General features: G+C 45.5%; 1 protein-coding gene and 1 pseudogene across 3 annotated transcripts in view; both read right to left on the bottom strand.

Moving 5' to 3' along the window:
* Window positions 1-9,283: 9,283 nt before the first annotated feature.
* LOC101838801 lies at window positions 9,284-11,207 on the bottom strand (annotated as a pseudogene).
* Zmynd12 (zinc finger MYND-type containing 12) overlaps window positions 11,199-21,814 on the bottom strand; it is a 28,644-nt gene continuing 18,028 nt past the window's right edge. For all 3 annotated transcript variants that reach the window (XM_040756763.1, XM_040756762.1, XM_040756764.1), the window contains exons 4-8: window positions 20,744-20,913; window positions 17,812-17,934; window positions 15,701-15,812; window positions 13,931-14,076; window positions 11,199-11,481 (exon numbers count right to left, since the gene is read on the bottom strand). In XM_040756763.1, the coding sequence (XP_040612697.1) occupies window positions 11,359-11,481; window positions 13,931-14,076; window positions 15,701-15,812; window positions 17,812-17,934; window positions 20,744-20,913 (674 nt within the window). In that variant the 3' untranslated portion in view covers window positions 11,199-11,358. The remainder of the gene's footprint in view (window positions 11,482-13,930; window positions 14,077-15,700; window positions 15,813-17,811; window positions 17,935-20,743; window positions 20,914-21,814) is intronic.

The following is a 21,814-nucleotide window of genomic DNA, read 5'->3' on the forward strand; positions in this document are numbered from 1 at the left end:
TTCATCTTCTGAGTCTCCTCAAGTCTCCACCCTTCCTCATCACCTCATTCTCTTTCTGTCCACAAGGCCTGCCTACCCTTTTCCTGCCTAGCTACTGACCATTTAGCCCTTTATAAAAACCAATGAGAGCAATACATATTCACAGTGTACAAAAAGATTGTTCTACAACACTCTCCTAAGGTTCACACAGCTCAGTCTGAACTAAGTTCCTTCGAGCTTTCCTATTTCCTCCTAAAGATGCAGTTCCTATGCCACCATCACATAGGACTGCCACACAAAACTAGCTTTCCAACCCTATTTGGTAACCTCACAAACTCTGAGACTCCATTGTAACATTAGAAGGGTCATCCCAGAGAGCCAGGCTGGAGATGAGTATATTCTCCATCTTGCAAAAGAGATCCAGAAACCAGGGACTTCGCCAGTCACCAGCAAGGCTGGACCTAGCATGCTGCCGAAGGTGACTCTGTTCCTCCACACAGCTAGCACTGTCTGCAATGCCACCCTCTACCCTTTCCATTCTGAACAACTGGTCAAGTACTTCGATGCCAACGAGCCAGCTGTCCAGGCCACAGCACTATGTGGATGTAGGACTTGTGTTCTGGAAACACCTGCTGGTCCCAAGCTCCTGCTACCTCATTTTAAGCAATAGTGTTGTCCCCACACCGTATCCATTAAAGCATAAAGTTTCATTCCATTTCTACACACAGCAACATTAAATGGAGTGTATGTGCCTCTCTCTCTCTCTCTCTCTCTCTCTCTCTCTCTCTCTCTCTCTGTGTGTGTGTGTGTGTGTGTGTGTGTGTGTGTGTATCAGAGACTGCAGCAATGCAAGGATAACCACACAGAACATTATTCTCACAGACCACAGGGGAATCTCCATTACCTTTCTTCGATGTGGCATTTGTCTCCACTCCCTGGAACAAGTCAAATCCGTTCGTGCTTCTGAATTCAGCCATTCTTTGTCTTACCTTGATTCCTGTCAACATTTCACCTTAAACTGTGGTGACTTTCAAAGAGATTATCTGCAACATAGTCCCTTCTCTCAGGGGAACCTGCGTGACTCCTCTGAAGGTGACACACTTCACTCTCCCTGCACTGATTAGGTTAACACCACAGAAGCCATGTGCACTTCTAGCTCTTGGGTACACCTGTGGAAGACGACAGGGACTAAAGTGAACGGTGCCAGATAACCTTGTGGGACGCTAGGCACAGCCACCACATCTTACTAAATGTCAGCTGTAAATGTGACCAATAAACACAATCTTGAATGTGAAGCACTTTGCCGCGGGCCTGGCTTTCTTTGGGTACCTCGCTCTGGCTTCCCCACTGTGAGCAATCGGAGGCAGTGCCTTTCCCAGATCAGGGCTGAGCGCCAAGGGATAAAAGCTGGCAGTGTGCAGCTTACAGCTGAGAGAAAGAGATGCAGGGGTTGGGGGCAGGGCGGACGGCTTCTGGAGCAGACTGTGGTTCCGGCTTAATGTCTGGAAGGCTCCATCCATCCTTGAGATTGTGTGGTACAACAGTGCAAGCCATGGGGAATGTACATGGCTTAGAAAGATCCTGGTGGGAAGGCTGCCTGGGACACGGGGAGGCTGGAAGCTGCCGGGAAGCCTGGCCTTGCATGATTTAGCACCTGGTTTTCTTGGCTCTTCTTAGATTTGCTGGCTTTGCATCACATGGACAGAGGAGGTGCCAGGGAGTTGCATTAAACCTGTCAAACACAGGGTGAGGGGAGTGTAGGAGGGGGGAGGGGGCTATGCAGAGAAAGCTGGTGGTTCAGTACAATAGCACCATCTGGACTTGGCATGGGACCAACCCATAGAGCAAGCTAAAATGCTGCTGTCTTCGGCTGGTCCTCAGTGGCACTCCCAGAATCTCCTATATAGAAGGAGGGCTGCTATCTCATAAAGGGAGAATGAGGGAGCCTGGGTGACTGGAGAACTGATGAGTGTGTGTGTGTGTGTGTGTGTGTGTAGGCAAGATTAGGCAGGTGCCTAGTGTGTTTAGTCTTACCTGGAGGTCCCCAGAGCTGTGATGTGCCAAAGCTGGCTAGTCCTGGCCCACAAGAATGGATTGCTTTTCATTCCAGAGTCTGGGAGATGTTATTAAGCACAGTCACCAGTTATGATCAAATTGTGTAAGTCTATGATTAAAAAGTGTTGCAAACAGAGGCTATTTGTGATTCTGTTGGTAAAGTGCCTACGTAGCATACATGAAGTCCCGAGTTCAATCCCCAGCACTGCATAAAACCAGACAGCCCACATCTGTGATCCCAGCTCCCAGGAAGTGGAAGCAAGAGGCTCAGAAGCTCCAGGTTATCCTGGGCTACCTTCAAGGTCAGACTACACTGAAGATCCTGCCTCAAAAAATCAAGCTAATACATATTCAAACTCAAAAACTTAATCCCAGTACTCAGGGGGGAGGCTGATGGCTCAGTGAGTTCATGGCTAGCCTGGTCTACATAGCAAGTGCAGGACCATGTAGAAAGACACAGCGAGGCCCTGTATCAAAATAAAGCAAGCAAATGTAGAAACCCCCCAAACCTCACAATTGTTTCACTGTTATCTGTATCCTTGCTGTTATTTGTATTGCTATGGAAATATGACTCAGTGAAACACAATTCGGTGTTTCTTCCCTGCCTCACTGGAATACAGGGTGGTGGAGACATCTACATCACAGAAACGGGCAAACACCACAGATCAAGTCTGTCTCTTCCAAGGGCTGGCACACCAGTGCCACTGGGTAACAGAGGGAAGAAAATACATACAAGGCACAGGGATGTCTCAGTTCCAGGGTGGGTAGGGTGTGTGCAGGTTTTCCGGAAGCCAGTGACCTGGTGAAACCTGAGTGACTGACGTGAAGTCAGGTGGACTCCTGGCCAATGGTGCTTTCTGCTGATTCTGTCTACCTTCTGTGTTTTTCCCATGCGGCGGGAAAAAAATCTGTTTCCTTTGCCTGGGAAGTTTTGAGTGATTCATGAGATGCAGTCTCCCCTGTGGAAAACACTCAGCTAAGTTCCCTTGGGGAGAGTCCGCTGCGGGTTTCCCTTGTATAACTGAAAGTGTGCTGTAAGGAAAGAACAGATGTTAACTGGGACACTGAAGAGTGCAGGGTCCTCCCTACGGGTAGAGCAGCCCCCCCCCCAACGGTCCAGCCGGTCTCTTCCCCTGAGCAGGATGGTGAGTGTCAAAGACTCAGACCCTCCCCCCATTAGTTACCGGGGAGAAAAAACACACTGAGTCAGGAGTCTGTCGAAGCAGGATCTCAATCTATTTCAACAGGCAGGAACTTATATAGGGCTGAGGTAGGGGATGGGAATCTTAGGCTAGGGTAAGGTAGGGAGTTAAGGGCCAATAGTATTCCACCAAGCAGGCAGGTAGCCAGGCAGGGGGCAATCTTACATCAGGTCTGGCTGAGTCACCCCCACGTGGAGGTTACAGGTTAGAGACAGGCAAACTCTAGCCAGGCTCAGGAGGTTACATTGGGCCTCACATCCGAGCCTTTCTTAGGCCCAATAGAAGAGCTCATTTGCAAACGGGTTTTACAGCAGTAACAAAGTTAACTCTCCCAACAGAGGAGAAATCAGTCTGAAATGACTTGTTCTTCTTTGCTTTGTTATTAAGATTATTACTGCGGACCAGAATTCCTCCTTCGTCTTTGTGCTCTGCGGCTTTTGGACGTCCTTTTAAGTAAGAGTCACATGCTGAGACTTCATTTTATTATTTTCATATCATAAAATGAGGGGGATGCTTCAGAGAGACTTCATCCTATTCACTCATACACCAGCTGCCTTCTGAAAAACCGTAATTTTCCTTTCAAACGCAGAGTGTTGTCTGAATTGTAACAGCTCCCTGCTGTCAAGACGATGGGGCGGGAACACTGTTGCAGGTGGTATGAGCCTGTCAGGGCTGCTCGCCATGGTCTCTTGCACTGACAGTGAATTACAATTCAAACCGCGTGGGAGACTTAAAAGCTGTTTAAAATGGCAGTGTGGTGCAGCCAGGGGTCCTGGAGGATTGAGAGTCTCTATGCTCACCCAGAGAACTGTGACAGGCCAGTGGGGCCATCATGACTGCTCTTGCCTAACACTTCAAGAGGCATCTTGGGAGGAGCTGTGATAGAATGTTGAGGGTGACAGTTCTGCGGTCCCTGAACTAAGGCTTCTCCCAGCATCTGCAGGCAGATCAGAAGCTCAAGAAGAGGTGAGAGTCAGGGCCAGCATCAGCCGCTGCAGCCAAAATCTTTTTAAGAAAGGACTTAATATTTTCGTTTCTGTATATGTATGTATTGGGGCCACTGAATGCCATGTGGGTGCAGTGCCCATAGAAGCCAGAAGGGGAATCCCCTGGAGTTACAAGTGCTTGTGATGTCAATTCACTTTGGGTTGTGGCTTTTGGTACGCCTGTGCTGAGCTGTGTGGGTCTGTCCCTCCTTGATGCATCTCTGTTTTGGTAATACCACTGGGGAGAAGGTGGACGGAGCCCTTGCTGGTCTCCACTAAGCCTGCCCTATCCTCCCAGAGTCACTCTTCATCCCTTACTCTCTGACCATGGAGGTGTAGAGACCATTGGACTAGCCAGGTCCCAGGCTTTGCCGAAGCTCTTCCATTGGTTTTCCCTGGTGTCTCTGTGTGTGGTGGTGGTGTGGTGTGGTGGTGGTGGTAAGGTGATGTCAGACATACCTACCAAGCTCTGCTTCAAAATCTTCTGCTCTTGAATCCAGTCGTCAACTGTCCAACTGTTCCTGAAGCACTGACCTTGCCGGAGACACTTGATGAGACTATCCCAATAAAATCCCCAGCAGCTCCTGCCTGTTTCCCCACAGAGATATCCTGATTTGCTAAGTTCATTTACGCAACAGTTGTCCCTTGCAGGGACAGAGCCTGTGTCTGCTGTCCACAGATCTCTTTCACCAAGGCTCGTCAATGAGGTTTCTAATCTGACATCTTAGTTCTGTGTTTGGACAAGGGACTTCTTTGAGGCTCATGTTGTGTGTGGATCACCAGCACAGACTAGAAAATAAAGTGACAAGAACCTACCTGAAGATGTGACTTTCCCAGGTCACGGGTCTCAGGAGAGCGACTGCTTGAGAGGCTTTCTGTATCCCATGTACTGGTTCTCATGGTTGTCTGTCCCTTCAGGGCCTGGAATGAGCTCTTTTCATTCACTCTGCCTCTGAGATGCTACCCTGGAATGAGCTCTTTTCATTCACTCTGTCTCTGAGATGCTACCCTGCTCCACTTTCCCTCCTCTACTTTTTCCTCACTGTTCCAAAGCCCCAGTTACCAAGAGAGAATCTCTCCTAAAAGGACGGAGTGCTGGACAGATGACTCAGTCCTTACAAGCACCCATTGCTCTTAAAATAGCAATGTTCCTGGTGGGAGAGATGGCTCAGTGGTTAAAAGCACTGACTGTTCTTCCAGAGATCCTGAATTCAATTCCCAGCAACCACATGGTGGCTCACAACCACCTTGAATGAGATCTAGTACCCTCTGCTGGCCTGTAGGCAGAAGGCTGTATACCCAATAAATAAATAAATAAATAAATAAATAAATAAATAAATAAATAAATAAATAAACAAACCTGAGTTCCATTCCCAGCACCCGTGCAGTGATTCACAATCATCTGCAACTCTAGCCCCAGGGGATCCTATATCCTCTTCTGGCTCCCACAGGTACTGTACAGGGTGTATAGACAAACATTCAAGCAAACACCCAAGCACATAAATTAGAAATAGGAGTCTCAAAAAAAAGTTTCTGTATGCCATGGTCACATGTGACAACATCAACAATAAGCCCTTGACAGTTTGTTTTCTGGTTCCCCCAGACATCCAGAGCTGCACAGAGCTCCAGTGTAGGCCAGTGGGTTTGTTATGGCAAGAGGTATTAGGAGAGAGTAGCGATTGCTGCCTGGCCAACTTGTCTGTGGCTCTGACAGAAATAGGTAGAATGGGGACCAGTAGAGAGACCTTTTTACAATCACCTCCCCATGGAGGAAGACATTGAGATGACGGCCTCTCCTTTGATCCTGATGTCCTCTTCTACCCCCCCCCCCAGGTTCCTGCTCCTTGTACCACCCATCTGTCTCACTGGTACCCACTGCTTCTCCAATGGCCACTGCTGTCACTCAGAGTGACTTCTCCCATACCCCATGCTCTTCAACCAAACTTGGGTTAGTTTTTCTCAGTGACTCACAGCTCTTTAGTCTCCTGAGGACCTTACATTTTCATTTATCAGCCTACCTTGGCTGAAATCCTCAGAGCAAGAGAACATTTGAGAAGTGCTACCCTGTCAGTCCTAAAATTCCTGACCTGAGAAATCTAGCAGCTGGGTGTTTCTTGCTATCAAAGACACAGTTAGGATAATCAAACTGGAAAAATGTGAATATAGTCTGTGTTGTACTGCATAGTATCGGATATATGTCAACTGCCTGATGAGACTAAGAAAATGCACTTGGTTTGTTTCTTCTTATATAAGATATATATTGGGGGCTGAGATGGCATCATATCTGCAACTTACTTCCAAGGTTCAGAAAACAACAGATATGTATGGATAAAGTGATAAAGCCCCTGTGGCAGAAAAGACACACAGAGTCGAGAGGTGGGATCTGGGGGGAAGAAAGGCATCATGGGAGTTCTGAGAGCATGTGTCAGCCTCCAAGGTTCCACTGCCTCAACTCCATCACCTGTTCAGTTTCCTCGCTTGGGCTTTTCTCTTCCTTGTCTACACATCATCCCTAAGTGTTTGTCTGTTCCCGCAGTATTCATGACCATGCATGTGACAATCTCAAATTTCTCTCTCGAACTCTTGGTCCTTCTCATAATGTCACATTGAATATCCAGTTACCCCTCATTAATTCACTGTCTCACAAGTATCTCCAAGCTACAATATGCCAACAGTGTCCATGTTCTGTCCCTTCTCCCTGGGGCTTTTCACCTAGGTGCACAATGCCAGCCACTTGCTCAGACCAGAAAAAAAATTGTACTGGTTATTTTTGGCTTCTCTTTCCCTACTTCCTCCTTATATACAACTTTGTTTCTTGAAGTGAAACTTAATTTTCAGACTACAAGCTTTTTTTTTCCCTTTTCCCAACCCTGTTTATTAAAATCTTTGGGGAAATCCACAATCCTGACAAAAATTTGCCAGCAAGTAACAGTGTTCAGACTATATAATTATGGCTCAATTAATAACCTTGTTATTATGATTTTAAAAGCTGACTGCTGCTTATTTATCTATTTATTAGCTATTTGAGGGGGGTTCTGAGACAGGATTTCTTTGTGACTTTGGAGACTGTCCTGGAACTCACTCTTGTACACCAGGATGGTCTCAAACTCACAGAGATCCTCCTGCTCTGCCTCCCAAGTGCTGGGATTAAAGGCGTGCACCACCACTGCCCGGCCTTAGCTATTTTAAAACTTGTAAAATTGCATTTATTTATGTACCCATTGTGTGTGTGTGTGTGTGTGTGTGTAAATGTGCATGCACATGCCATGGTGCACATACTAAGAAGTTGTGTGTGTAGAGGTGTGGTGGTCAAAGGAATTGGTTCTCTCCTTCCATTATGTGGGTCCCAGGGACAGGACTCCGGTGGTCAGGTTTGGAGGCAAATCCCTTTATTCATGCACTATTCCACCAGCCCCATCTCATTAGCTGTTGAAACTGTATTTGCATATGAACAAACATGAAATAAAAACCTCCACCACATTGCCACTGATCTGATAGATATTAGAAGAGGTTGCTGGGCGGTGGTGGCACACACCTTTAATCCCAGCACTCGGGAGGCAGAGGCAGGCAGATCTCTGTGAGTTTGAGGCTGGGCTGGACCGATAGCCTCCAAAACAATACAGAGAAACCCTGTCTCGTAAAAAAAAAAAAAAAAAAAAAAAAAAGAAGAAGAGGAGGCATGTGTTGGTATATGCTGTCACTCAAATAATGCTTCTCCATCATTTCTGGAACACTTCTTTGCCAAATGTTGGTTTCGTGTGAGCTCTTGTGCCTGAAAGATGTTCCTCAGAGTCACTGTGAACAGAATCACTTCACCTGTACCTGGAGTTGCAGTGGACATGGTGAGCCTATGGGTGGTGAAGCCATTTGGGTAGAATTGTGGTCCTCTGAGGCCCTGCGGCACAGCACAGGTCCATGAAACACATTTAAAGTGTTAGATGGTAAGAATGCAGACCAACTCTTCAGAATGAGCTTGCTAAACACAGGTTCTCAGACATGATGTAATTTGTAACAGTGCATGTGTGCTTGCAACAGAAAAAGAATTTGCTACCTCCATCCCCTTTCAGGGGTAATCCCTCAGCAATTACCTTGAAAACATATTTAAAAAAATTTTTTTTGCTGCTGAAGATTTTAATACAAAGGAAAGACATGATGATCTGGTAGGAAACTGAGCTACTCAGCAAGAGCCCCAGTATCACCAGAGTGCCTGCTCTTTCCAACCTGGTTATAGTCTTTGGGATCAAGTAAACCACATTTGACGAAGATCTTTGGAATTGGGATTATTTTCTGTGGCTTATCACATAATGAAAATAAAATAATTTTCAACCAGGAGCCAAAAGATGTTGGCAAAAGATTTCAGATTAATAAAGGAAAGAAAACCTAAGAACTTGCCATCAGCAGACCTCATTATAGAAAATACTAAATGATTCATCAGCAATGTGAGCCTAGATGGAAAGTATGAAAAGTAAGAACAAGAGGATTTATAAAATAATAATAAGGATGTGGGTTTAAGATTTATTTGAGATACATGTCAGTATAGAAGCTTTGAGGAGGTAAATGTGGCTAAGATACTGTGAAAAGACTTTGTATGTTGCCGGAGAGATGATTCCTGAATAAGTTTAAGCTTTGTTTTGTTTTTAAATCTTCATTTTGGGGCCCAGTGTGCTGGCACATGCCTTTAAACCCAGTAATCAGGAGACAGACATTTGTGAGTTTGAGGCCAGCCTGGTTTTCATAGAGAGTTGCACAGCAGCCAGGACTGCATAGTGAGACCTTGTCTCATAAAAACAGGAAAAACATTATTTTGTTTTTATCTATTCTGTGTCTGTGTGAGTGTACACCATGCAATCATGCCCTGCCTGCAGAATCCAGAAGAATGTGTTGGAGCCCCTGTAACTAGACTTAGATAGAGGCAGTTGTGAGAAGTCCTATGTGAGTGCTGGGAACTGAACCCACTTCCTCCAGAAGAACAGCGAGTGCTCCTAACCAAGGAACCATCTTTTCAGACCAGAATTTAATTTTTTTTATTTGAGACAGAATGTCATGTAGCCCATGTTGGCCTTAGACCTTAGACTTACTCTTGGCTTCTCTTTCAGCACAGGATCTAACCTTTATCATTTCTTCTGCTGTTTTATTCTTTGCTTCTGTATCACCTACTTCATAACATCTAATAAAGTCAGTAAAGGCATTTTCCCATCTAGAGACACTGATTCCTATTGGTCTCTTAGCCCAATTGTATCTGAACACCCAAAAAGTCCATCTGAATTTATACCAAGATAACTTTCCATAGCCAGATTTCAGGGCAATTCTGGAATCAGACATTTTAACTGCAGTAAACTGCTCTGGAGGACGGGGGCCCTCACTCACTTCTCCATGTGGAGCTCCCAGTGTAAAAAGGCCGTGGGTATAGGCTCTTTTATCTATTTCAATGGCAGTGGTTCTAGAAGTCTCCCCAAAGTTGGATACAGTTCACCAGAGTCCCACAATCCCAAGTTGGGTTTTCACCTTTTTGTTTTTGTTTTGTTTTTGTTTTTCGAGACAGGGTTTCTCTGTATTGCTTTGGAGGCTGTCCTGGAACACACTCAGTAGACCAGGCTGGTCTTGAACTCACAGAGATCAGCCTGCCTCTGCCTCCCAAGTGCTGGAATTAAAGGCCTGTGTCACCACACCCGGAGGGTTTTCTCATTTTCTTGATTTCTCTTCTTACCTTTGCTCTTTTCATTTTTACTCTTCACCTTGGTGCCTTAAACACAAGTTTGGCAGATTTTACACAGGAATATTCAGTTACGGTGACAGAGAGCGGCTCTAACCTCTGGAGCTGAACAGAGTTTAGATTTTGACAGGATTTAGAGATTAATACTTAAGTTTCTGGTGGTAATCACTACAAACACAGAAACACAACAAACTAAGAGAGAGAGGAATAAAATACAAGGAAACCTTTTAATGCAACGAGGAAAACAACGAACAAACCAAAACCAGATCATCAATCCAAGAGAAAGAGAAAAATAGAATTTGTCAGACAAAATGATTTAAACCAGCAGATTCTTGTTTTGAAACAGGCTCTGTTTATATAGCCCTGGCTGTTCTAGAACTCTCTTCAGACAAGGCTGGCCTTGAACTCACAAGAGTTCCACCTGACTCTGCCTCCTGAGTGCTGGGATTAAAGGTGAGTGCCACTATGCCAGGCAACTGTAAACTCTAACAACCTAGGGAAGTGAATCAGGATGGGCTATGTGTCTAAAGTCCTGAAGGTAGGTAGGTGTGTGTGTGTCTCTGCGTGTGTGTGTGTGTGTGTGTGTGTGTGTGTGTGTGTGCTACTAGAGACCTGATCTTTTCTTTTTTAAAAAAAATATTTTTATTTAAATTAGAAACAAGCTTGCTTCACATGTCAATCCCAGCTGCCTCCCTCCCCTGCCCCCCAGGCCTCCTCCCAACCCCCACTCCATTCTTCTTTTCTTTTGCTTTAGGCATGTCTGGGTATGAGGCCCCAGTCTGTCTTCTGCATTACAGGTTTGTTTTGAGGGGGTGGTCTGCTCTGGACAGTATGGATGCCTTGTGTTTGCTTCAAATGGTGTCTCAGCCAGTGCTTGCTGACCCCCTTACATCTATGCTTTGTCTCTGTTTTGTGTTTCACAATCTTTGTGTCCTTCTGTCCCACTGTCACTGCATTCTTTTCCTCTAAGTATATTGTTTTAAGCCATCTGTTAACTTTTAACTATTTTAAATTATTTTCTCAATGATTGCTCTAGGGATTATAATGGATTATTTTTCTGGTTAATGCTAACTTAATTCTGGGGTCAGAGAGACTCTGCTCCAATATCCCCCATCCCCTCACTTGGTAAAGAAGTACACATCATGGGGGAGGGGAGAGGCTTGCAGGGAACATGATGAACTATTTATTGTTTAATTATAATACCATCTTAGTGATGTAACTAAACATTACTCAGAGACATACAAAGTCACAATAAGTCAATGGTACGGTCATGATAAACAACAGCTTTATTGACTACTGTGCCCCAAACTCTTTACATCACATGCTAATAGGCTCGGGAAGTCCCAGAGAGGAGTAGAAGCAGGCCAGAGGGCCTCTGAGCATCTGTCAGGCCCCAGCCCCAGTGGCACACCAGCACTGTGCTCTAGGTGAGGGGCTGCTCTTCCTCAATTGAGATGATATTCAGTAACTCTTTAATAACACTCTGCTCCTGCACATCAAGATGTTCCTCAGTTAGACTGAGGGCTCTCGAGGCATACTCCTTTGCCTGAAACAGAATTTCAGTGGTATGTGGAAGTGGTCCAGGAAAGAATAACATTAAGAAACTGAATTTGAGCAGCGCATTGGTGGTACACTCCTTTAATCCCAGCACTCGGGAGGCAGAGGTAGGCGGATCTCTGTGAATTCGAGGCCAGCCTGGTCTACAGAGCAAGTTCTAGGACAGCCTCCATAGCCACAGAGAAACCCTGTCTCGGAAAAAAAAAGAAAAGAAACTGAATTCGTGTTTAGTTCAGAAACTGAGGAGGGAACTGGTCACTTTCTCTCACTAACCACCGAGTTCCATGAAAAGCAGAGTCAGAGCCACAAAGGGTCTCCAGCCAGGGACCAGCCAGGGCAGAGAGGTCACTGGTGTCACCAGTATATCCTAGAGACCCTGGGCCCAGAGGCTTGGGCAAAGGCGCCATGGGATCTCTGTTTCAGGGCGGCCTTTGGTTCCTATTTTCTCCGTCCTTGCTTCTAAACACTTTTCTGAGTAGCTGCTATCTTCCAGGACCAACTATACACAGAAATCTGTGTCCTTGTAAAACTTACACAGAGCAGGAAAGACAATACACACGGTGAATAATAAAGTATGATGATATCATTTTTTATTTTTTTACAACAGGCTTTTTCATAGCCCAGGCTGGTCTGAAACTTACTGTGTAGCTGAGGATGAGCTTGAACTTCTGATCCTGCTGCCTCTTCCTCCTGAGTGCTGAGATTATGTCTGTGCACCACCACATCTACACTTATGCCAGAATCTTAAGCAGTAATGCATGCAAAAGAACCAAAGGAAGCAGGAAAGAGGAACTGGAAGTATTGGTGGTGGCAGGGGTGTCCTGATTAGGTTCTTTTTTTTTTTCCTTTTGAGACAGGGTTTCTTTGTGTATACCAGACTGTCCTGGAACTCACTCTGTAGACCAGGCTGGTCTCAAACTCAGAGATCCACTGGCCTCTGCCTCCTGGGTGCTGGGACTAAAGGCAAGTGCCACCATCGCCAGCTGTCCTGGTTAGTTTTTAGCATAGGCTTGACATAATCTAGAGTCACCCGAGAAGGGAGAAGCTCATGTGAAGAATTGCCATGATCAGATTGACTTCTTGCCATGCCTATGGGAGACTGTCTTGATTGGAGATCGATGTGGGGACCCACCCACTGTGGGTAGAACTATCCCTGAGCCTGTGGCCCTGAGTTGTATATGAGTGTGAACAGTAAGCATCATCCCTCCATGGCTTCTGCTTTAGTTCTTACCCTGACTTCCCTCAGTGATGGATTGTGATCTGGAAGCAGAGGTAGAAATGAACCCTCTTCCTCCCCCAGGTTGCCTTTGGTCATGGTGTTTATCCCAGCAAGGGGAATCAAATGAGGAAGGTGGGTCTTGGCAGTCTTAGACAGGGAAGAAAGACATGAAGGAAATGAGTTGTTAAATCTCGACATACAGATGGGTCTTTTTAGTTTAAACCTTCAGGAGACCTAACATCCTTAGCATGCTTTGGAGTAATGACTTAACCCCAAAACGGACCCTGACCTGGACAAAAGAGGTTTTAGACGATGGCAATTTGAAAATTCTCTGGAAATATTGTCCTATTCTCTGACTATTTCTCCCAGAATTCCGGAACTAGCACCCTCTTCTGTGCTCCCACAGTGCCCCGAGCTTCACTGCCACACTCTCTAAGCTCCTCCAGACCCCTTCCGAAACACCAGGTCCCTGGTGCTCAACAAAATTTGTGGAGGAAAGGGAAGGGGAAGAGAGGTTACGAGGAGGCAGTGTGGCATTCCTCACGCTGCTCACTTCTCTTCTATTTTTCTTTATAGCACTTTTTACTGTCTGAGATGATATTACACATATCTGTCTGATTATGGTAGCTTCCCTTTCCCCAGAAGTCCCAAGTTCTACAGAAAAGTGACTTGTTTGCTAATGTCTGCTCCATTCTTGGCAGAAAGCCTTTTAAGTGGTAGATGCTTGATAAATATTTGATGGATGAATCAATCAATAGCCTGAAATAGATCACTATTGGTCTATAAGACACTGGAAAAGTAATCAAGCCTTTCTGCGCCTCAGTTTCCTTATCTATAAAGAAGGGGTAAGAATTAAACATGACAGTCAGGTAATAGGCTTCGGCCAGTGTCTGGCATCCTTTTTAACAGTTGCATGGCAGTTCCTGTCTGCCTAAATCCCACAGCAGCAGGGGGTGAGGACAGTGGCCACTTTAGTCTCCACCACATCTTCAGAAGGACACAGCAGGTTCCTGACACTATCCCCACCCCACCTCCAGTTCCCCCATGCAGCCCTGGGAAATGCCCCCCTGGGAGAAGAAAACCAGAGTCCAGTACACAACTGCACTGGCAATGTTACAGAGTGAAAGCTTGCCCTGGGGTTTGCAGGCAATACACAGCTGAACTGAACTGCTCAATGATTTGATCTCCCCATTTAGACAGCTTTTCTGGGGAAGCTTACCTTTGAACACTCCAACATCAGATAGTAAAGTATGCTCAGGGTCTTCAGAACGAGGACCGTCTTTTGGGGTGCTTTGCTGGAAGTAGGTTCTCGAATGCTCAGGATTGAAGTTAGGATCTGAATGGCCTCTGCTTCCTGGGCTTCATCTGCATTGCAAGAGGAGGAAAGGAACACAGACCTTAGAGGCTGGTGGCAGTTGGGAGTGGAGGGGGGGCTCGGTGGCTTAGAGCCTTAACAGATGCAGTGGGTAAGGAAGCTTGCTGTGTGAGCACAAGGACCTGAGTTCAGATACCTGGAAGTCCTGTGGAAAACCAGGTATGGCTGCTTGGCTTGTACCCAGTGCTGGGCAGGAACAGAAACAGGAGGCTTGCTGGAGCTGGCTACATGGGACACGCCGCCTTTGTACACACGTACACACACACGCACACATACACACACACAACACGCCCGCACGCGCACACACGTACATCTGCCCTTGCTGTAGACACTCAGCCTGCTGCAGCCTCCTCACAGAGGTTCCAGTGGAAACAGGACACAGCACAGTGAGAGTGGCAGGAGTCAGGGAGGAGGACAGCTGGCTGCAGCTCTCCAGTTCACCTAGCAGGTCTGTATGGAAGAGACCACGGCTCCCAAACTGCTAAGGTATCTATTTCAGAGGCTGGAACCCCCTGTGTTCCTGATACAGATTCCTTGGGACCCCATTCAGCCACCACTCCAGTCACAGCAGCTTCGGTCCTCCTGCAGACAGCTGGCCAACAACAGCTGAGCCTGCTTATTTCCCCCAGAGATTTTTTTCCTTGTTTTGTTTTGCTGAAATATGGTTATTAGACTTGATATGTAGTCCAGGCTGGCCTTCAATTTCTATTCCCCTGCCTCCACCTCTAAGTGCTGGGATTAAGGATGAGTTCTTCCCATTGGTTTTTGTTCCTATGTTGGTCACCATTTATTGTAGAGTTATTATAGCCTGTACTTAAAAGCATATATTTAAGTGATAAGCTTAAAGAAAAAGGCAAAAGGACATACCCATGATGCTAAGCATGGCTACCCATGCATGGCCATGTTTCTACTACAATATGAACCACTTTCCTGATGAGAAAACCAAATAAAGTTAATAAATGTCTAAACCTTATCTTAAAATCTTGCTTCAAAGTCACCCTTTCAGTGCCACCCACCTATCTTTATTCCTCATTCTGGGACTCCTGTCACATTGTGTTTGCTGCTGCAGATGGGCTCTGTATCACCTGCACTGGGGGTGACTTTGGAGTAGAAATTTAGATCTCCCATCTCTTTACCATCTCAGAGAGCATGGCCCCATTCAGTGCTACCCAATATGCAGCCCTATGCAGGCCCAAGGATGGAGATGGATCAAGTCTGGCCCTGCTACTAAGGACCTTACCGCCCTGTAAAGGAGGAGGACAGGTGTCAGGAGGAATCAACAAGGCAACGTCTGCATGGACCATCCCTGGGCTTATGTACCATGGAGGCACAACAAATAAGAGATAGACACTAGGAAGAAACCACCAGGGTCTAGTGGGGGTTCCCCCTTTCTCTAAGTCTGCCCTTATCAGCCTCCTGAGGGTTTTGTGCAATGGCAGGGGTCAGAAATTTTCCTGACATTGATACAAGCTCCTTGATCCCATTGTTTCCATTTTTCTCCTCATCTGCAAAATGGGGAAGGTGGTACCAGTGGGCTCTGTAAAAACACACAGAGGCAAGACCTCTGTGTTGGAGAGGAACATTGTTCCACTTTCTAGGAGACCTACCACTTACCCAGGCCGGTGTCATTCACAAATTGTTTGCCCAGTAAGTCTGTTTGTTGGGAACGAGCCTGTAAGAGGGCTTGATAGTGATCATTCAAATACGTATACCAGATCTCTGAGACCTGTTGGGAAAGTAGGATGATCAGATCAGCAGGTGATGGTCAAGCAAGGGCCAGCCAGTTGGGAACCTGCTGCTCAGTGCCTGGTTTCCTGAGTCTAAAAGCCCTCACGCTCACTGTGCATGGGAGCAGAAGGAGCCCTGAGAATCCAGACAGGCCTGGTGCATGTGCATAAGGTGGGAGCAGCCCTGCCAGGGTGTCAGGTCAATGGCTACTATTAAGAAGCATTTACTTACTACTCCCATTTACATGTGAATACACTCAGGCTTAGAAAAGTTACCAACACAGGCTCCATACCCAGGTCTGCCTGTTTCCAAAGTTCACTGGTGTTCAGCTACACCAAAATGCCAAATTTTTTTCCAAGACAGGGTTTCTCTGTGTGGCCCTGGCTGTCCTGGAACTTGCTCTGTAGACCAGGCTGGCCTCCAACTCAGATATCTGACAGCCTCTGCCTCCCAAGTGCTGGGATTAAAGGTGTGTACCACCACCACCTGGCCCAAACACCTTTTTCTAATAATGGTTCTAAAATAGAAGTCCATTATTGTAAAGGGAAGCTTTTTTCCTTGAGAGAAGCCTTCCCGCCAGCCTGGTTCTAGAGCCGCATCAGTCCCAAATAAACACACAGGAGACTATATTAATTATAAAGCTGTTGGCCTTGCTTGTTTCTTACTGGCTAGCTCTGACTTAAGTAATTACCCCATAATTGTTAATCTAAGTATGTCTCTTACTGGAGAAGTTTCCGGGCTTCCTACCCCATGGCGGTACATCTCAACTCTCCGTCTTTCTCCTACCCAGAGCCCTTCTGGACTCCTAGTCCCTCCTATCTTGGTTCCCTATTGGCTCAATAGTGCTTTATTGACATAAGACTTCCCCAACACATTATCACAGTATAATAGCCTCTATCACAGTTGCTACTGAATGAGTAACTGGCATTTTTCTTTATTGGAAAGTTTTTACACAAAAAAGAATTGGGAGGCAGGAGAGAAAGCTTCATGGATAAAATGCTTGCTAAGCAAGAATGAGGACCCAAGTTCAAATTCCAGCACCCACTGAAATTGGAAATGCCCTTGGCGGTGGTGGAGCATGCCTTGGTGCCACAACACACACGTGGGGGTCAGAGGACAACTTTTAGGAGTTGGTCCTCTCCTTCCTCCATGTCCTGGATCAAATGCAGGGTCAGGATTGTTAGCCTCTACTTTACCCACTGAGTTATTCTACTGGCCCACACAAAAAGTTTTAAGACATTTTCTTGTTCTTTGATCATTTGAGAGGACATTGCAGCAATAAGTGTCTCTTTAAAGTTCTTACTGGTGATGGAGAGATGGCTCATCAGTTAAGAGCACTGGCTGTTCTTCCAGAAGACCCTGGTTCAATTCCCAGCACCCACATGACAGGTCACGACTGTCAGTTCCAGTGGTTCTGACACCTTCACATAGACATGGATGCAGGCAAAACACCAGTCACATAAAATAAAAATAAATAATTAAAAAATTTTCTTCCTTCAGCCAGGCAGTGGTGGCACAGGCCTTTAATCCTAGCACTTGGGAAACAGAAGCAGGTGGATCTCTGTGAGTTCAAGGCCAGTCCAGTCTACAGAATGAGTTCCAAAACAGTCAGAGAGATGTAGAGAGACCCTGTCTCGAAAAAATAAAATAAAAAGTAAATAAAAATAAAGTTCTTCCTTCTCTGTTATACACCTCCATACAACTGCCTTGCTGGCTGTGTGTCAAGGGTGTGACACAGCCTGTCATAAGCTCTGGCTCTCTGTGAATCCCTCTACAGAGAAGATGTAAGTTTCTATCCCGCCTGGAAGGATATTCCCCATCAGTACAGATGCTAAGGATCAGCCCATTCTAGCACTAGAGAAAGAGGGAAGTAAAGTACTCTGAGATTAGGCTATGTAAGCTGGCTGGCGCGAGTCAGTCTGTCTCTGAGCATCCCGATTCCTTATAAGATGCCAGGTCTAAGTGTCAGTGCTAAGTTCCCACATTCCCCATCTCACCTTTGTGTACAGTGTGTCTGCCAGTCCCATTTTGTTAAGCCCATGGAAGACATTGGCCAGGTGGAAGTAGCCTCCAGAGGTCCTGATGTCTTCTGTTCCAAATGCACAACTGGCAAAATAAATCTATTGCAGGAGGAAGAAAATGGGTGCTTGAGTTCTCCTGAAAATTAAGTGAATGATGAAGGGCCTGTGTCCAGAACACACATTACAGCCTGATGTGAAAATGGACTAGAGGGACCTGAGAAGATGTTTCTCTAAAAGACACAGGGATGTTTAGTAAGCATGTGACAAATGCTAAACACTGACAATCATTCGAGAAATGGGAAACAAAATCACAACGATCTCATCTCGCTTAATAGCCAGTATTATGGATTTATTTATTTATTTATTTATTTTTGCTTTTTCGAGGCAGGGTTTCTCTGTAGCTTTGGAGCCTGTCCTGGAACTAGCTCTTGTAGACTAGGCTGGTCTTGAACTCACAGAGATCCGCCTGCCTCTGCCTCCTGAGTGATGGGATTAAAGGTGTTCTCTTTAAAAAGAGAAAATGGCAAGACTGGTAAGGAAATAAAGCCGCAGACATGGCTAAGAGGGATGAAAAATGGTGCAGCCTCTGGGCAGTGGCTAGGCAGATCTTCAAAAGGCTAAACATGCAGCTGCTGTGTGGCCCAGGAATTCCTCCTCTGGATACCTTCCCAAGAGAAATGGGCATGTATGTCCACAGAGAAACTGGCTCACAAACATCTGTCACAGTCATCCATAGCAGTCCCAGAGCAGAAACAGCCATTGTCTTGAGTGGATGAGTAACCTGCAGCCCAGACACAGTGGACTGCTTGACAATTAAGGGACCAGCTGTTGATCATACAGCAGCATGAATGGACTCTAAATGCTATGCAAGGGGACAGGACTCAGATTCTCCCTCTATAGAGTCTGGAGACAGAAACCGACTGCCTGGGGCTGGCATTTGAATGGGAAATGACTGCAAATAGCAGTCTTTGGAGTGATGGAAATGTTCCAAAAACTTGATTGTGCAGCTCTGTAAATGCTCTAAAACTTACTGGCATGCATACATGAAAATGGGTAACTCTATAGTTTGTATCCATGAAGTTTATGTGAAAGAAGAGGAGGGAAATCTGGGTGTGATACCAAACATCTGCAATCCTAGCACTCAGGAGGCTGAAGCAGGAGGATGGCAAGTTCAAGATCAACCTGAAGTATATAATAAGAGCTTGTCTCAAAAATTATGTCTAGATACTGGTGTAGCATGAACCTTTAATCCCAGAACTTGGGAGGCAGAAGCAGCTGACCTCTGTGAGTTTGAGGCCAGCTTGGTCTACATGGTAAGACTCCGTTCAAAAGAAAAACAACAAATATATATGTGAGTGTGTGTAGATGATAGATAGATGGATAGATAGATAGCTTAATGTTCAAGATTTAACCCAGTGGTGTCTAGTGCTAAAGTGTCTGTCTGTCTTTCTGTTTCTGTGTATGTATGTCTATCTGTGTGTGTGTGTGTGTGTGTGTGACATGCTCAAGAAACTTGGGTTTGATTTAATTCCTAATTGTGTGGCTCAGCACAAGACAGAATGTGCCTCTGCTTAATCAGCTGAAGGATATAAAAGGTAGAGAACAAATAAAAATGAGGAAAAGTTGCCAGGCATGGTGGTGCACACCTTTAATCCCAGCATCCAGAAGGCAGATATCTCTGAGATCAAGGCCAGCCTGTTTACATATCAAATTCCAGGACAGCCAGGGTGGGTAGTAAGACCCTTTCTCTTTCAAGGCAAAACGGTATTGGTTAAGGATTTGGATATAAACAGATACCACCTTAAAGGACTGCCCAAAGTTAGTTTAATGGAAGACTTACTGGAGATGTGGCAGGGTTACAAATGCAAGAGGCCTAATGAAGCACCAGGAACAGCAATGGCAAGGAGCTATTACCATCTCCATACCCCAGAACACAAGAGGAGACAGCAGAGGTAACAAAGAGCAGTCAGGGCTAGAGCTATGGCAGTTGGACAGGAGCTGTGTCCAGAGAGGACTGCAGACTGCCTCTGTCAAAACTGTCTGGGCCCCACCCCGACCCACGATTCCCCCATTATACCTCCTACCCTCCTCTCCTCTACTGTGCTTCTCAGTCTTCAGTCCCTAGCAAAGTCAGACAGCAATGGCATCCACCATCTCCCAGGGCAGGAAGTTGCACAGAAGATGGCCTTGAGGTTCAGATAGTCTAAGGCACGTGCAGAGGCAGGCAACCAAAGGGAAGGTTGCCTGGAGGACAGGTGAGTGGAGACACTACAGAAAGATCCCTGAAGCTCGCAGGATGACCCAACCTAATCTGGAATTCAGGTGCAGGAACGCTGATCAATATTTTCCTATCCAAAAATTTTACTAGGATCGCCCTAGCTTGAGAAGAACATCACTCCTCCTCTCTAGCATTTGTACAGTTTTATAGATTGTAAGGACTTTCTTATAGATCTAGCTCATTTAAATTTAATAGCCACTCTGAAGAAGCAATGTTAATTTTATTTTAACAAATAGCCACAAAGTCCAGTGCATACAGTCTTCTATTATTAATCTTTGCAATGCACCAATGTGGTTGGAACCATTTCATGAGTTGTGTCTTATGTGTGAAAGAAAAGGTTACATAATTTGTCACAGAACCAGCAGAGCAGGGAACAGAAGCATTGCACTTCTCTTAGCCAGTGTCCCTGATTAGCCACAGACAACTGAGACCTGGGGAAGATGGGGCCTGGCCACATTTGCATAGCCAGGAAGTCCAAAGGTCTGAACAGGGCTCATTAGAAATGAGTTCTTGCTGCTGCTCCCAAAATGGTCAGCATGAGCAGTAAGTGTTAGGGAAATGCTCAGTTATGGAAACACTGAATGGAACTGTCTCTGGAAGTATCCAGGGATTGTAAGTGAGCTCACTCACATCATTAGCCAGATGGTAACGGGCTTCCTCATGGTTCTCCTTGGCTATGTAGAGAAGGCCCAGGTTCCGATGCAGTAAAGAATGAGTGGCGTTACTACAGTCAGTTGACTTGAGGACTGTCCACCGGGCTTGGGATAGGTATTCTTCAGCCTGAACTATCCGGCCCAGACCTGCCAAAAATCAGTTATAAAAGATGGTATAAGCCAGGCAGGGTGGCACATGGCTTTAATTCCAGCACTTGGGAGGCAGAGGCAGGAGGATCTCTATGAGTTGGAAGTCAGCCTGATCTACATAGAGATATCCTATCTTGAAAAACCCTAAGTAAATAAATAGGTTATAATTAAATTTTAAATAAAGAATATAGGATGAAATATGGGTTGTCATACATTCATTTATTCATTGATACAAATATTTATTGATGCTGCAAAGTTGCTCATGAATGTTCATAGCAATCTATTCATAACAAATGTTCATCAGTTGACAAGCATATCCTTGCCCATGAGTGAACTGTGATCAGTCAGAAAAAGAATACGGCCTGGATCCATGCTACAGAGTGATGGACTGAAAACAGCATGCTAAGTGAAAGAATTCAGGCACCAAAAGCCACATATGGTCAGGCTCCATTTATGTGAAATGTGCAGAACAGGCACAAACATAGGGAGAAAGGCGTTAGTAGTGGTTGGGGGAGGAGGGAGGAGATGGAGGAATCAGGGAGAGGGACAGGTGGGCTTGTCTAAAGAGGGGTAACTACTAAAACAAATTGCATGAATTTTTAGAGATGATACAATGTTCTGGAATTAAGTAGTAGTGAGTTATACAACCTTCTGAATATACATTAGATTGCAGCTAAAAAGGGTGAATTTGTAGATTGTGAATTCTCTCTATACACACACACACACACACACATGTGCACACATACACACATAGACATACACTAGACCTTTACATTTTTATTATTTACTTGGTGGTTTTGTTTTGTTTTGTTTCAGACAAGGTCTCTGTAGCTCTGGTCTTGAACTCTATGTAGATCAGAATAACTTCCAACTCATAGAGATCCTCTTGCCTCTGCCT

Source organism: Mesocricetus auratus, unplaced genomic scaffold, assembly GCF_017639785.1.
Source record: "Mesocricetus auratus isolate SY011 unplaced genomic scaffold, BCM_Maur_2.0 Super-Scaffold_100014, whole genome shotgun sequence".
In the NCBI taxonomy this organism is placed as follows: Eukaryota; Metazoa; Chordata; class Mammalia; order Rodentia; family Cricetidae; genus Mesocricetus; species Mesocricetus auratus.